This window comes from Medicago truncatula, chromosome 7 (assembly GCF_003473485.1).
Source record: "Medicago truncatula cultivar Jemalong A17 chromosome 7, MtrunA17r5.0-ANR, whole genome shotgun sequence".
NCBI lineage: Eukaryota > Viridiplantae > Streptophyta > Magnoliopsida > Fabales > Fabaceae > Medicago > Medicago truncatula.
This window is the reverse complement of record NC_053048.1, coordinates 27799374-27814978: the sequence shown is the minus strand read 5'-3', so window position 1 is coordinate 27814978 and position 15605 is coordinate 27799374. Positions and strand designations below refer to the sequence as shown.

At 31.9% G+C, this 15605-nt stretch overlaps 1 protein-coding gene and 1 long non-coding RNA gene across 5 annotated transcripts; both read left to right on the top strand.

The window, feature by feature from the left end:
- Positions 1-1141: 1141 nt before the first annotated feature.
- Positions 1142-3910, top strand: LOC120577126 (uncharacterized). Its single transcript, XR_005643175.1, has 4 exons — positions 1142-1758; positions 1951-2158; positions 2704-2862; positions 3610-3910. It is a non-coding gene; the product is annotated as an uncharacterized lncRNA (long non-coding RNA).
- A 5039-nt stretch (positions 3911-8949) lies between these two features.
- On the top strand, positions 8950-13431 carry LOC11410883 (tetratricopeptide repeat protein 1). Of its 4 annotated transcripts, none has more exons than XR_005643118.1 (7): positions 8950-9033; positions 9067-9375; positions 10511-10690; positions 10935-11061; positions 11559-11672; positions 12367-12585; positions 13246-13431. XR_005643118.1 is itself a non-coding variant. In XM_024771470.2 (6 exons), the coding sequence occupies exons 2-6, from the start codon at positions 9109-9111 to the stop codon at positions 12480-12482; spliced, it is 804 nt and encodes a 267-aa protein (XP_024627238.1). In that variant the 5' UTR covers positions 8950-9033; positions 9067-9108; the 3' UTR covers positions 12483-13040. The 4 variants fall into 4 exon arrangements, 1 of the variants encoding a protein (XP_024627238.1); XR_005643119.1 differs by having other exon boundaries at positions 12367-13008; XR_005643120.1 differs by lacking the exon at positions 13246-13431 and adding an exon at positions 12682-13058.
- The last annotated feature ends 2174 nt before the right edge of the window (positions 13432-15605 follow it).

The window sequence follows — 15605 nt, the reverse complement described above, 5'->3', positions numbered from 1 at the left end:
AAAGGTCAGCTGATATATATACAAAAATTGAAATAAATGGATAGTAGTCTTTATTACGTAGCTTATTATAAAAATTATAATGGATAAAAATACAATTTAAATGAAATAATAAGGGTAAAATTGGAAGAAAAAGTGAGAAGCTATAAGCTATAAGCTCAAACGCTACTTGGAATAGCTTCTGAAAAATAGCTTATAAGCTCGTGAAATAAGCTATAAGCTCATGGTGAAAAAGTGTTACCAAACAGAATTTTTTTTGTCAAACAAGCTTATAAGCTATAAGCTAAAAGCTAAAAGCTCTTTTTAAGGTTAACCAAACAAACCCATATTCATTTTTATTTTATTTTGGTACAAAAGAGGGCAAAGCCCATACTTATATCATTTTAATGGTTGTTTTTAATAAATGTTTAGCATTAAAAAGTCTTTCTCCAATGTTATATCTAATTTGATTAAATATTTCGAGTCAACTAATTGTATCTCTAAAGTAACATGTTGAGTAGAGAGATGACGATAGAAAGATCATTTAAGTCTTTGCTCGAAATTCAATATTTGAAGCATATGTGTCCTATTATTAGTACAAGAATTCGAAAAACTTCTTCGAGGACTAGTATAAATAATAGAAACTCTTGCAAGGAGTTCATTTGAGTTTTGTAAATTACACATCTACCCACATAGGATAAAACATCTTAATGGTCGTCGTTGAGCAAAATATATATGTAACTCAACTTTATTCAATATAATACCACTTCCTTTATCTTTCTTTCTTGATTTGTGTACTTTTATATGTTACATTTTCTTTTTCTTATCCTTTTTACTTCGTTTATTAACAATTATGTGTTTCTTGTGTCATAAACTAAGATTTTTAACCTTAAACTTGTCAATTAAGAACCCCATTATGGATCTAAATTCAGACTTACATAGATTTTCGAGTTCATTTGTTGAAAGGATGTTTTTTTTCATCAACAAATTGGCACGTTTGGTGGTACATGAGTTTAAGATAGTTTTTTTTTTTTTTTGAAAACTCAGTATCCGATTTCATCGACTAATCCGTGAGGACCAATCTCACCGTCCACTTGCGGGGGCCCCGTTTAAAGCCAGAGCAAGCTCTGTATAGACTTAGCCCACCGAAATTGGCACTCACTAGTGCAAAAAACACTTATTAAGTCAAGGTTTTTAAGTGGGTTGTTATCCACCAGATTTAAAAACATGGGTGCAGGGGAGGATTTTGACTTGAATAGATATTAAATGGTTTAACCCCATTTAAAATCTATTTTATATTAAAATAATAAACACACATATCAATATTAGAATGCCAAAATTATATGAACTCATCAAACTTTCTCTGCTATATACCGTGAAACCCACAAATTCGTCGAACTTCATCATATGTTCATCGACCATCAGCCCAACCAACATTTCAATTCGTTTACTCAATCAGGTTGCCCCGACTCATGGATCTGAAGCCCTCGCTATTGTTCTCGTCATCGATTGAAACGCATCGGTTCTTCGATTAGGTTTCTCTCATTCACGCATCTGAAGCCTATTATCGCTCACTGAAACACATTCTCACTCCGATTGCTCAGATCCAAGCTATTCAATTTGGTTCCCTTGAAAATTTTGCATCTAGATTTTTAGTTTTTTATTTTATTTAATTTGTGAGTTTTGCTATAATTTTTGAAAATTTCAGGTTGTTAAAAAGAATGAGTTGTTGATTCTGTTTTTGATGTTGACGTGCTCGCTGATTTCCTTCACTACTTTCAGGTTATGCTCGCTTGTTGAATTGATTTTTATTTCATTTGTGATTTTTGCTATAATTTTGAATAGATTGTTGATGTTACTATTTTTATTTCATTTTTGTTCCAATTTGATTTGTAATGAAGAAAAGAGATACATTTAATTTGCTGTTGATGTGAGCGTTAACCCCTTTTTCCCCTTTTTAATTTGTTGCTAAAGAATTAGGGTTTTTGAAGCTTCAGTTGGATGTCAAAACTGTTTTGGAGTATGCGGTGTCGAGGGAGATGAAATTGTTGAGATTCCTGGTCGATTTAGGGCTTTGGAATGAGCAGTTTCTGATTTGGGTGAGTAGTTGCTGGTAAGAGGGAATGAAGTCCTTTTGCTACTGAACATCGATAGTTCGTTCATGGATGTCTTTCAATTGCATGTATGCTACTTGAACTTCTAATTATCTTTTGATGTCAACTGATGATAATAGTGTAAAGTAGTAGGTTTCAAATTTTTGTTAGATTTTGAAGGTTAGTAAGAGAAAAATTAAAACAAATGCTAGTTGACATGATGTGCTCAGTAGTAGGTTTCTAATTATCTTTTGAAGGTTTGAACCCTTGCAACTGACATAACCATAAACATTCTAACATTTGTCTATCAAAAAAATTAAATCAAATGCTAGTTGATATGGATTTAAAGCATAACATGTGGTTTTGTGAATAGAAAGTAGGATGCCTAAGGATAACTGTGAGACTTTGGCATTGGGCATAGGATTATAATTTAAACTACTTGTATTAGGCCTTAGGTTTCCTTTATTATGTTTTAATACTTTCTTCATAAACTATGCCATTTCTGTTTTAATACTTTCTTCATAAACTATGCCATCTCTGCATTATTGTGCATTCTGGTATCTTAAGTATCTTTGCATATGCATTCTGGTATCTTTACTAATATAAGTTTTGTTATAAAATTTGATTACACCAGGTTCTATGTCTGTTTTCCGGTTCCTGGATTAAAGCACGTTTTAGAGGTACAACTTGGGTTATCTTTGCAGAATTGCAGCCGGGGAATTTGCAGTTGTGTAAAGACAATTTCTCATTCCATTTCTGACAAGAGTTTCCTTACACACATTGTAATTTCTAGGTAAATCCTCTAATCTCAGGTTCCTATTTTTCTCTAGAAGTTTATGTAGCTATTGAATGGTGAAAAGAAAGAAGTCTGTGTACTGTTAGGTGTGACACAATTTATCATTCCATGATTTTAATTATTAGATAGGAGTTTAATATAAGATATTGAAAAACCAGAATATTGACTATGTATAGAACTTTACCACAATTTATAAATTCCAATTTAATCCCAAACTTGCGGTAAATAGTTAAATTGCTGAAGAAAAATCTGACATATCCTTGTTATTATTGTACTAAAAAGGTCCTGCAAGTTTTCAGTTTTCCTTGTCAATGGCTCTTTTTCCTTATTATTTTATTTGATAGGAAGTATGTGACAATGGCAATTAAACTCCATTGAGCTTTGGATGCTCTATTTTATTGATTACTCTCAAATCCTAGTCCAATTACACTAGATCACTAGCTTATATAGGACCACCTCAATTATACTGTCTGATGTGAGTTGCTGCACCAGTGACTTATCTGAGTCACTTTCACACAAAACCGCTCTTTACCATCTTTTCTTAATTTTTTGTCTCCTCTCCTTTCCTAGAACATAGTGAATACCTTCAGTATCTTCTCTTTAACTATGTTAGTCCAAGTAAGCACCTTAACATAGTCTCTGTTTATAGCAGATTTTTGTTCATTCAAATGCACTTTGCCCTGCTGTTTGTTTGTTTGCTGCCTTGTACATGTTCAGATTTTGAATTGTTATTGAATATTTTAGGTATATGGAATGCCTCTGTACTCAATTGGGAAATAGTGATGTGTATGGAATGCCTGTGTACTCAATTGCCCAAAATTTTGGAGACAAATCCGTTTACTGATGATGAAATGACAAATGTTCAAGAACGCTATGCAAATTTGATTTTGGAAAGACTTTGATGTAATTTAATTATGTCAATAACCATGCTTTTAAACAATGTTTAGCTTTTGTTTAGTTTTATGATATTGTAAATTTCAATTTGTTTGATATTGTAACAATGACATGTTTGATATGAAATTTGATCATATGATATTTCATATTAGTGGCTATGTTTGTAAATTTTTTTATTATCATATTATATTCAGTATCATAATCGTGTATAAAAAAAAATATATAGAGTGAGATTTTAAATGGGGTGAACTGATTTAAATTAGAAGATTTTGACTCTTGTTAACCTCTTTAAAATGGTATCAACCGATTTAAATTAAAGGATTTTAAATGGGGTGAACCGATTTAAATTATATGTTTTTAAATCGGGTAAAGGGTGGAGACTTAAAATCAAAGACAGTTTTTTAAATCGGCCACCTATAAGTCGGATCTTGAACCGATTTAAAAAGTCATTTTTACCTGATTTAAAAAGTGTTTTCTGTACTAGTGACTAGAGGGAATCGAACCTGAGACATCTGAAGGAGTAAACTCCAAGATCCCAAACCAACCACTAGGCCAACCCCAAATGGGTTCATGAGTTTAAGATAGTTAGTGTCGAGTTTCTAAGTTGTTTAAGAAAACATATCTATAAAAAAATGGTTGAAAAAGAAATACCAACCAAAATAATAATGACGAAAATAACAATTCTAATGAAGACGACATTGGGTAAATATGTCTCAAAATGTTGTTTGACCTTCCTATGGTGAATTACCTTCAAACCTTGTGATCAATCAGATTAGTAATGATTCAATGGTAACTGCATTAAATTGAAGTACAAATGTCCCTCATATTATGGGAACTAGTATTCCATGACCATTTTCTATAAGAGACTATAGAATTCGAATATACCATATAAGAACAAGTAATGGTGGTTACGTACATGGATTCAAGGGGAATAGTATTCCTTCCTATGTTACTAACGGCGCCTTGCAGTCTTTTGACAATAAGTGGAAGGTGTAATATATGTTTTATAGAAATTGAAAGAATTTGGAAGGTGTAAAATAAGTTTGTTTGTTTTACTTGGGAAATTTACCTTGGTAATTGATTGAAATTGTCCTTGATAATTAATTGAAATTGTAGTTGATAGGTTCATTAAGTTAAAATCTTCTTCAATTATCAAAGGAAATGAAACACTCAATTACTACGGTTGGTGTGTATTGTGAATTCGGTGTGAAAAGCACACTAATAATAAATTTGATGCGTGGAGCAAATTAATACTAAGTAATCAAATCAAGCGGGTGACAAAATAATTCAAATAAAAATAAACAGCAAGAGATAAAGGATGAAGGAGACCACAAGAAAATTGTTTACCCAGTTCGGTCCAATGATGACCTACTATGGCGGAGAGAGCAGCTCTCCGTTCCACTATAATGATATGAGTTTCTTTACAAAGAGATATTGAGTTACATGAATCAGTCTTCAAACCTAATTTTACCCAAGTCCCAATCTCTTTCCGTAACCAAGAGACTCAATCCTAATAGTGTTTTGTTCAAGGTGAATCAAAACAATCTCAACCCTAATGTTTGTTGCCAAGAGAATTTCTCTATAAACCCTAGTTTGTATGTTGGCTTCTAAACCCTGTTTTCTACACAGTGTTTTGTTTTCTACACACTCTCACAATATTCATCTGATGAGGGCATGGTTGTCCATGACACAAGTGCTTCAATTCAAGGGCTAGGAGGACCAATAACAAGGGCGAGGACCAAGAAAGCTAAGGAGGCCCTAACTCAATTGATGGCAAAAGTCTTGGAGTCCAAACCTACACTAGAAAGCATGGATGATAAAATGGTCATGTGCATCAAACCATTGGAGGAGGGGTGGGGCGCATCTGTTGCTGCCCATTTTATTTAGTTGTTCTTGTTATGTTGTAATAAAAAGTGTAAGAATCCAATTTTGGCCCAAAAACACTAAGTATGGTTATTTTGTGTGTTTAATCCATTTTAAAGCTTCCAAAGCTTTAAATGGAATGTTTTGTGTGTTTATTTCGTGCAAAGGAGTGCTGAAGACAAAAGAAAAAACAAGGCATTAAAGAGTATTTAATCTGAAGGAGGAAAGAGACAAGACTTTAATGAGACAATGAATGCATTTCATTTCAGCATATGAAACCACCATTATCATCAAAATCACGTCCATCATCATGATCATCAAGACCAGCCACCCTCATTCATTGATTTGTCTTGTTACCATTTTTTGTATTCATGTTAATTTACTTCAGCCATAGGAAATAATGATAGATTAATTTGGCTGAAGGAATCTTAAGAGTTATTTGCATTTTTTCTTTGTAATTCAGCAAGTGTCCCTCCTACCTATATATAGGACACGAAAATTGAATAAAAAGGAAGTTAATTTTTGTTAAAAAAGTGAGTAATTGCTCTTTAGGTTCTGGATTGGACCTTGTATTGATCATATCAAGAATCCTTTCTTGTGGTGATCTTCATTCCATAGACTTATCATTTTCTAGGATTAGAAAGTGTGGCATCCCTAAACTCTCCATTCCATTTCTTGTTTGAAACCACAAATCAGCCTAAACACCAATTCAAAACTAAATTCTAATTTTCAACTCAAATCATTGTCAAAATTAATCCCAATACATAATTTTCGTTTCCTTTTGGCACACCCTTTCATTAACAATATTTTTAGTTCATTTCCTGTGTTTTGTGCCTTTAATTAATCTTTCAGCAAACAACTTTTATCAATTCATAATTAAAAGTCAAATATGAACAATTTTCACAAAATAGTGTTCATCATCATCTAATACAAAGTTTATATTTATAGTGGAAAGCATCCCTCAAAAAAACGGAACATAACCGGCCCATGAAAAACCGTTTTTAATATTCCTATTGCACGACAATTTGGGCGCCAAACTGACTCCCCTCGGGCCCCGAAAATTGTCGTATGAAAATGCTCCAAAAGCCAGGCACAGTTCGGGCCCCGAAGTGCACCATTCGGGCGCCGAACCTAGCTTTTTTCAAGATGCATATTTTTGAGTCATTTTCCAAGAATTTAAATCACATGAATGCTTAGTACATGTTATATATTTTAGAAATGTGTTCTATTATATACACAAAACTATAGTAATTGAAATTTTCATTTCTTTTGAGAAAATGGAGAGGATCCTTATTCAGATTGATGGTGGTGGTTATTAGTTACTACATAATTATCGAAAACTGAACTTTTTTATTGATGTGTAAATTTTGTCGGAGTGATACAATGGTCAAACTTGCACCCTGGAGTATATGTAGCAGTCAGGCGTAAATATTTTTTCTATTCTGCATGTGGTAAGCATTTTAACAAGTTGGTTTTGATTTTTTAAGGTTAGGATAGTCTATCTATATATAATATATTTTGAGCTTTATTTTTGTGTTTAAGTTGTTGTGGTGATGTTTTTCTTTTTATGAAATTATATATGACTTGAATTTTAATTATAATATTTAGTTAATATTTTCTGCTCTCCAATATTTTGGGCAAGATCCACCACCGACAATAGGTTCTACAATTGACAAAAAGTAGAGCATCTAATAGGGAGCAAGAATGCTTGGAAATACTTTAAGAGAAAAGGGGCAGATGGCCTTGAAAAGCAATATAATCATGACAATATTGAAACCCTATTAATAAGTTGAACCAAAGTTTGCTAGTCAAAGAGTCTACGAAATTGTGAAACCTCATTAAAAATGCATATCAATGAGGGTGAGGAAGCATTCCAACTTAGATGAAATTGTTAACCACCAAATAACCAACTTAACTTCAAAGATAAGATTTGTGAGGGAAAAATCTTTTGAGAGTTGCTAAAGTTGTTTTTTAACATAAAAAAATTATAACTTTGCTACAACCTTTGTTTAGGTGAAATTTACCATGGGAAAGTGAATCTATAATATTATGGAGGATTAAAATTACCATTAAAATTTTATAAAGACTAAATTTAAAAACTCATAATTTTATAGGGGCTAAAAACATATTTAACACATTAATTTTTTATGACAACTTATTTAACCCATTAATCAATAACCAAGTTGTATTTATTCCCCTTCTCAAGCAATATATTATTTGAAAAATCGATGCCATTTATAAAAAAAATTAAAAAAAAAAGAGTAAATAGGCAATTACCCTCGAAATTGTAAGTTTCGTCAATTATCCCGCTGAAATTAACAAAACTTCAATTACACCATGAAATTGCACAACGTTAATCCATTTATCTCCTCCGTCAAATACAAGAATGCCATAGCAGCAAAAAATTGATATATCACATAACTTTGTAGTACAATGTGATCTACCGGCTTCATGCAGAAAGTCTATGACATAATCTATTTAACATGTTGCAGCTAATATATATGACATTTCCTGCATTATAAAAATTATATCATTAATTAAGTTGCAAATTAACAAACCTAAGCCTTGTTTTTTCTTCCTTCTGCAGATGTTAACCTATGAATTTTCTTTATGCACACACAATTATCAATGTGTACTTTATGACTGCATACTCTAACATAATTACCAACTTGTGTAAAAAAAAGTCTTCTATATATGTATATATTTAAAACACATGAGAGTAACATACCTTCGATAAAGATTTATATGACCAATAGCTCCATAAACATACATTCCATAAAGATTTATATGATCAATAATTGTTAATTGTTTGCTTTTAATATCTTTTGAATCAAGGATAAAAAAAATATAAATTTTCAAGTTTAGGGGGCATTTTGCACATAAGTGCAAAATTTCAGTGGGGTATTTGATCATAACCGTAAACAGTTAACAGAAAAATTTGACGGAGGGGGTAAATTGATTAACGTTATGCAATTTCAGAGGGTAATTGAAGTTTTGTTAATTTCAGGAGGGTAATTGACGAAATCTACAATTTTAAGGGGAAAATTGACTATTTACTCTTGTTTTCCTTTGATATCTTATGAGTCAAGTATAAGAAAAAAAAATATATAAATTTTTAAGTTCGGGGGCATTTGCAAAATATCATGTTGACTAGCAGAAAAATTTGTCGGAAAAGATAAATGAATTATCGTTGTACAATTTCAAAAGTAATTGAAATTTTGTTAATTTCATAACTAATTGACGAAACTTACAATTTTGAGGATAATTGCCTCTTTAGTCGATAAAAAAAGTAATAAAACGATGCCGAAGGTAAGAGACTATGACGAGTCAGCATTACACAGTAAGACACTACTACTACTCCAGAAGAACCTCGAAGCCCAAAAAACCTCAAACACACGAAACAAATTTTTCTTCTGCAAACGAGAATAACTTTTTTTTTTTTTTTTTCACATCCAAACAAGTCCTTGACATCGAACTTTCTCGAATATGGTAGTGATAGAGCAAGAGAACACCGACGATCGAAGCGCGATTCCATCCAACGCCACTGCCGCCGGCAACGACGATTCCGACGGCTTCGAAACCGCCAGCGAAGCTGATCTCGATAGCGACTGCGATGACGGTGGAGATATCAGCCGAGAAGAACAGAAGAATCATGAGCAACCGAAGGAGCAAGAGGGAGAACAGGAACAAGATGTTGCTCAGAGAAGTGTTTCGTCTGAGAATGCGTTGATCAATGAAGAGGAATTGAAACAGGTTCGATTTCCAAATTTAGGCTTTCGTTGTTGCAATAGTTTTCCTTTTTTTGAATTTTATTTTCAGTAATGTTAGTTTCTAATTTGTTAATGGATTAGTTATATTCATAATTTCTAATTCTATCGCATTGTACATATTTGAAGTGACGTGAGAGAAGAGTAATGTGCAATACTTGAAGAAAATTTCTGGTTTAGTGAGTGTATGTTTGGATTAATTTTAGGATTCTGTGCATGTAAATTGATTTTGACATGTTTGGATGTTTAAAGAGAGTTTATATCTCTGTAGCACCGACATTTTTGATGGAATGCATGTCAGGTGTTCAACACTGACACCATGCGATTACATTCGATTAATTAATTTTTGCAAATTTTTGTCAATGTCGATGTGTTAGTGTTGTGTTTGGTGTCCGTGTTTGTGCTAGACTTCATTGATTGATATTGTTTGAAGTAATGATTTGAACTTAATGTTGAGATCTTGAGCTTTTGCCTTGAAACTTGAAATTTTGCCATAAATTTATTGTTTGATTAACTTTGAAATTAAAGTTAATTTTATTAATTTTTGTTGTATAACTAAACACACACTAACTCAGAAGAGTTTTGTTTATGTAGCCCTAGTTGGAGCGAGGTCAATAACACAGACTTGTTAATTTTCGCATTGAAGGGTTTAAGTCAAATCAATTCACTCGAAATCAATTTTCGTTACATATAGAACTTAATACACAGTAAAGTACAAGAGGTTTTTTCCTGATAGTTCTAGTTGGAGGGAGGTCAATAACACAAAAGAGTTTTTTTGCATAGAAGGGTTTTTTATTCGTGGCCTAAGTTGGAGGGACATTCATTGCATTTTGTGCTGGAAAAATTGAAAAACAAAAGCCTCTTGTTATAATCTAGTATAGGTGTGTTTGGGTGGGATTTTAAAAAAGCTGAAGCACTAAAAAATAGCTTATTTTGTTTTTTTTCTTTTCAATCTTCACTAGCTAGAGTAATGATAATCTCTCAATAGTGGAGAAAAAGAAAGTTATTCATGTAGCTTGTGCAACTAGTAATTTGGTATCCTTTTTCTGATTTTGGATTTGATCTGATAGTCTTTCTTTATAATGTGAAAAGTGATTGAGTGCAATGATTTTTTTTAACAGAAAGCATTGAGTGAAGCAAATGAAGCAAAAGTAGAAGGTAACAAACTTTTTGTAGATGGGAAGTATGAGGAGGCTTTATCGCAATATGAGCATGCTTTACAAGTTGCGCCAGACATGCCTTCATCTGTGGAAATACGCTCAATATGCCATGCAAACCGTGCGGTGTGCTTTATGAAACTGGTATGGCCTTCTTTTATACTGTAATGAGAATGGCACGTTTCAACACATACCTGTATTTTGCTTTACCGCATATGTCAACTAGTTGAACCGTCAGCAGTACAATATTGATGTTTAATCATTTGTATTCCAGATTAAGCTGCTACAGGGTCTAACATCGTCTCTGTGTCCCTTATGTTATGTTTGTAGTTGTAATTGATTGAGCTTAATGCTTGATTTTCTTTAACATATGTCAAATATACCTCAGGGAAAATATGAAAATACAATTAAAGAATGCACAAAAGCATTGGAACTGAATCCTGCATATGTTAAAGCTTTGGTGAGAAGAGGAGAGGCTCATGAAAAGCTTGAACATTTTGAAGAGGCAATTGCTGGTAAGTTCAAGCTTAAAATAAGGCAAGGCATAATTATGCCAACTCATCTGAAGTTTGCACTAATTGCACTTGATACTTCTTCTGTTTGAAAAATAGTATTTACATCAAGGGTGTTGTTCTTCTTATGCCTGACACTCTTCTTTGTTTGAGGAATCGCACGTGCCTTCCCTCCTTATATAAGGTTCCTGTTTTATTTCCCATCAAGACCGTTAACGTAGCTACGACCTCTTTCCTTACTCAGACAGACCCCAGCCCCAAGCGGGTTGTAAATAACAGAGTAAGGGAAGCTTGATTTCTCAAACAAGAAGGATGTGTGGTGTGTAATAAGCACTCTAGTTGTCTGTTTATTTTGGCTCTTGATGCATTACTGTTGATAATGTGTTTGTCACACTAATGTCTAATAGCATTAAGTTCATTTTAATTTTCTTTTTTGTTCATAACCTCATATCTTTTCGTTTCACCTGTTTTTTTTTTCCTTTTCAAAATATAATTGGCAGATATGAAAAAGATCTTAGAAATTGATCCCTCAAATGGTCAAGCTGGGAAATCCATTCGCCGACTAGAGCCCCTTGCTGCTGTGAAACGGGAAAAAATGAAAGAAGAAATGATGGGCAAGTCATTTTTGTCTTTCTCTTGGTTCCTGTTAATATTTGTATATATGTTATTTTGTCTTTGTAGGATGGTGCGTTGGTATGTTGAGGGCATTAATTGTCCTTCAATTATATTTTATACCATTAGAGTATATTCCTAATTTCCCCCAATTGAGTATTCCTAATTATTGACTTGTTCTCAAGTGGTTCAAAATTACATAGCTGAAGCAAATTTTGAAGTTATGTGTAAGATTGAACATTAGGACTTGGTTGTTCTTAGGAAATACTCAATTGCTCCACATAATGTGCTTTAAATAGAGATATGACATATAATGGAACATTATGGTATCGTTTGATCCATGTAGTTAACCCCACCTAGTAGTATAAGACTTGCTTGTTATTGTAGTCAAGAAACTTTTTAACAAGCCGGAAAATGCTTTGTTTTATGCATATATTTTGGAAATCTATCCTTGCTCATGCAATTTGTTGGCTACGAATGATTTTTCTTAGTTGCACTTGGGGTGAATCACCCCGTAAACATCATAGGTTATTATCTGCCATTTAATTTTTGGCCATTGCCTACATATGCTATTCTGTTATATGAAAGCAAAATTTTATCTTAGATGGAAAATAGTACGGAACCAAGTTTGTCTATTTACTTAATTTTCGTTCACTGCCATCATTTGCTTGAACAGATGAATGTTTCTTGATGCAGAAAAATTGAAAGAAATGGGAAATTCTGTATTGGGACGCTTTGGGATGAGCCTTGACAACTTCAAAGCAGTCAAAGATCCAAACACTGGTTCCTATTCTATCTCAATGGAACGCTAAGTTTTGTTGAGTAAAGTCGTAATATCACTAAGCAAGAAAGGCAGTCTAAAATTACAATGGTTTGAGACTTCATTGGAATGCTAGTCATTATAAGAAAACAAAGGTTAGTAATGTATCTTCACAGAGGCAATTTGTGATTGATTCAATGTGAAGGAGACTGATATTTCCTTCTGACAGTTAATGTGCTTTATGGTTTCAGAAGAAGAGAATTGTTTTCATCAAGTTGAATAGTTTATCTGATTCCATTGTCTATTGAGAAATGCCAGGAAAACATTCTTTGACTGTCTTCTCAACACTATTATTTGGCAAAAACTCCATGCGAATCCCACTAATTGAGTGATCTCAGATTATCTAATTCTAATGAGACCAATAATATGGGAGAGTGTTGAGAAGAGATAGTGCGATGTTCCTTGTGGCTTAAGGCTCTCTAAATTAACCCTTTCTTCATGAAGGGTGTGCTTGTTTAAGAAGTTAGATATTTGAAACGTGAAGTATACTCCAAATTTGTATCTACTATGGCATTAAAGTGAGTTGGAAACAATTTTCCTGTTTATTAAACCTTTGCTTAACTAAAAAGTCTTTTTTTACCCTCTAAAAAAAGCAAAACCTTTTCACCTTATTTGTCTTTCCCTCAAGTTTTCATCTGAAACGTGCACGTTTTAAATATTTTTGCTCATGTTCTACCATGTGCTGAGTGAGCTACTTCACGTCACTGCTTGTAAAATATTGGATCTAATTCACTGTCATGTGGTTTGTGTTTTAGGTAATATTGGAATTCCGTGTAAATAAAGTAGAAAGTGAGATGAACATTGTTGGAACAACGTCAGGGTGTATTAATCATGTGGACATTTGCTATGAAAGCTGATATTGTAATTGAAACTACATACAATTTGTGCTTATCATCAACACGTATATTATATATTTGACGTGTGCGAGAGTTACCATTGTATGTGGAATTGGTCATGTCAGATCTTGATAGTTTGTTAATGAAGTAGAACTTGAATTGGTTAATCGGTTAGCTCCTTAGCTCAACCCAACAGTTACTAATATATTGACACATACCATTGAAAAAAAAAAAAAACCAGATTAAAAGAGTTGAGTTTTAAGATGTTCTATCAACAGCGGTTCTACTATGTTCCACTGGGACTGGGTGTACCAATTTGTTGGCGTGGAAATCTTTTCTTTCAAGAAATGATCTTGAAAGATTAATTGAAGACTAGTTAGATCCTTAGTTGTTCTTAGTTGATAGGTTTAAGGTCCCAGGTCTTAGTTTATGATGTAAGAAACGTGTGATAGAATAAGGGTCATGTTAAAAGGAAACCAAAAGAGAAAATTTTAAATAAACAAAAATACTTTTTCAGCTTTTAATGCATTGATTACACACCTCTCAATGCAAATGCTATTATATTTGACCCCTTAACCGGTTAACATTTCCCATAGAATAAAAATGGAAAAATGTAAAAGTTCATAAAGCAAGAAATAAAAGTGAAAAAGAAAACAATATTATTATAAATATATTTGAGTTACATACATCACTTATTCAACAACCAATATGATGTATTATCATGCGAGAGCATATGTGTTATCTAGTAGGTAAAGTTTTGGAATAAAATGAACTTTTTGCATGAAGTTATTCTACTATTTTTAGAAAAGAAAATAAACCAACTCTTAAGATGCATGAATGTCACATGTCTCCTAATTACATTGAAAATTTCTTTTATGTACTTTGAATTTTGAATATCTTTACTTATCCAGGTTGCTGTGATGTGCTTGAACTTCCTATCGAGTAAACCACTAAAACACTCTTAAACAAGTGCAATAAACTAAAACACTCTTAAACAAGTGCATGAATTATGAGTATTTCAAAAAGGTTTTTGTCTTTGTTAAACTGAAATTAATCTATATACTTGACAATTTACTATCAATTAAATCCTTATGTTTTAGCAACTTATATCAATTTAGTCGATAAATTTACCTATTTATTATCAATTTAGTCCCTATTATACTCTGAAAGTAATAATATGAGTAAAATTTTAGAGTCAAAAATACTTTTAAAATATTCAAAAGTCAATAATCTACTTGAGAGCATCCTATAATGTTGGGCAAATTTAATGGTTTACTCTTTTTTAATAAAAGACCTATAGATTAAACCATTAAATAAAGTATAAAACAATTAACCCTATAGATGTCAAAAATAGACTTACTAAAGTCTATAAATAGAGTCAAAAATTAACCCTATAGATGTCAATTAAGTCTTAATTTTATACTTTATTTTTTTTTGGAGAATTACATGAATAATATAAAGTATAAAACACCTATAGATGTTGTATAAAATTAAGTGTTAATCGTTGAAATCGACTATGTAATATATATGATATTAAAAAATGACATCGTTAAATAAAAATCTCTGACTCTAATCTGTAACTTGAGATTCTTCATATTTCTGACTTTCTGTTTTTTTTTTTTGTGCAGACATAAAGTGCATAAAAGTGACATAGAGTTTGAATTTTGTAATTATTGTTTGCATGAATGTTTATGAAGTTAAAATATTATTTTTCACATAAATTAAAGTTTTTCGACGAGGGACATATTAATTATGAATTTTTAAAGCGTCAAAACTCAAAAAGTAAAACAACATAAATCTCAATCTATAAATAAACTATGCATTGATTTATTTTGATTTTTCAACCAAAACGTGAGGAATTCCAATTTTGCTCTATTAAACATATATTTACGGGTCAAATTTTGTAGGAATGGTTAATTTTTTTTTTTTTTTTGAGATTTATTCTGTAGGACAAGTTAATTATGAATTGTTTAAGAAATTCATAATCATTGGAAGTGAAAATTCATAATTAATTATTCTTTCGTTTAAAAACTTCAAAATTTAGTGGTGGGTGTTTTTATGATATTATTATCATGATAGAAAAATTAGAGAATTAAATTTGACCCGTAAGTATATGCTTATTTGAAGCAAAATTGCAATTTTTCATGTTTTAGTTAAAAAAAATCAAAATAAATGGGGTTATAGTCGTATTTCTACGAAACTTTGTAGAATCTCTTCATGTATTTTTTTATAAAGCTTTCTTGAAAAAAAACCAACTCCAAATTCAATTTTTAAGTTGA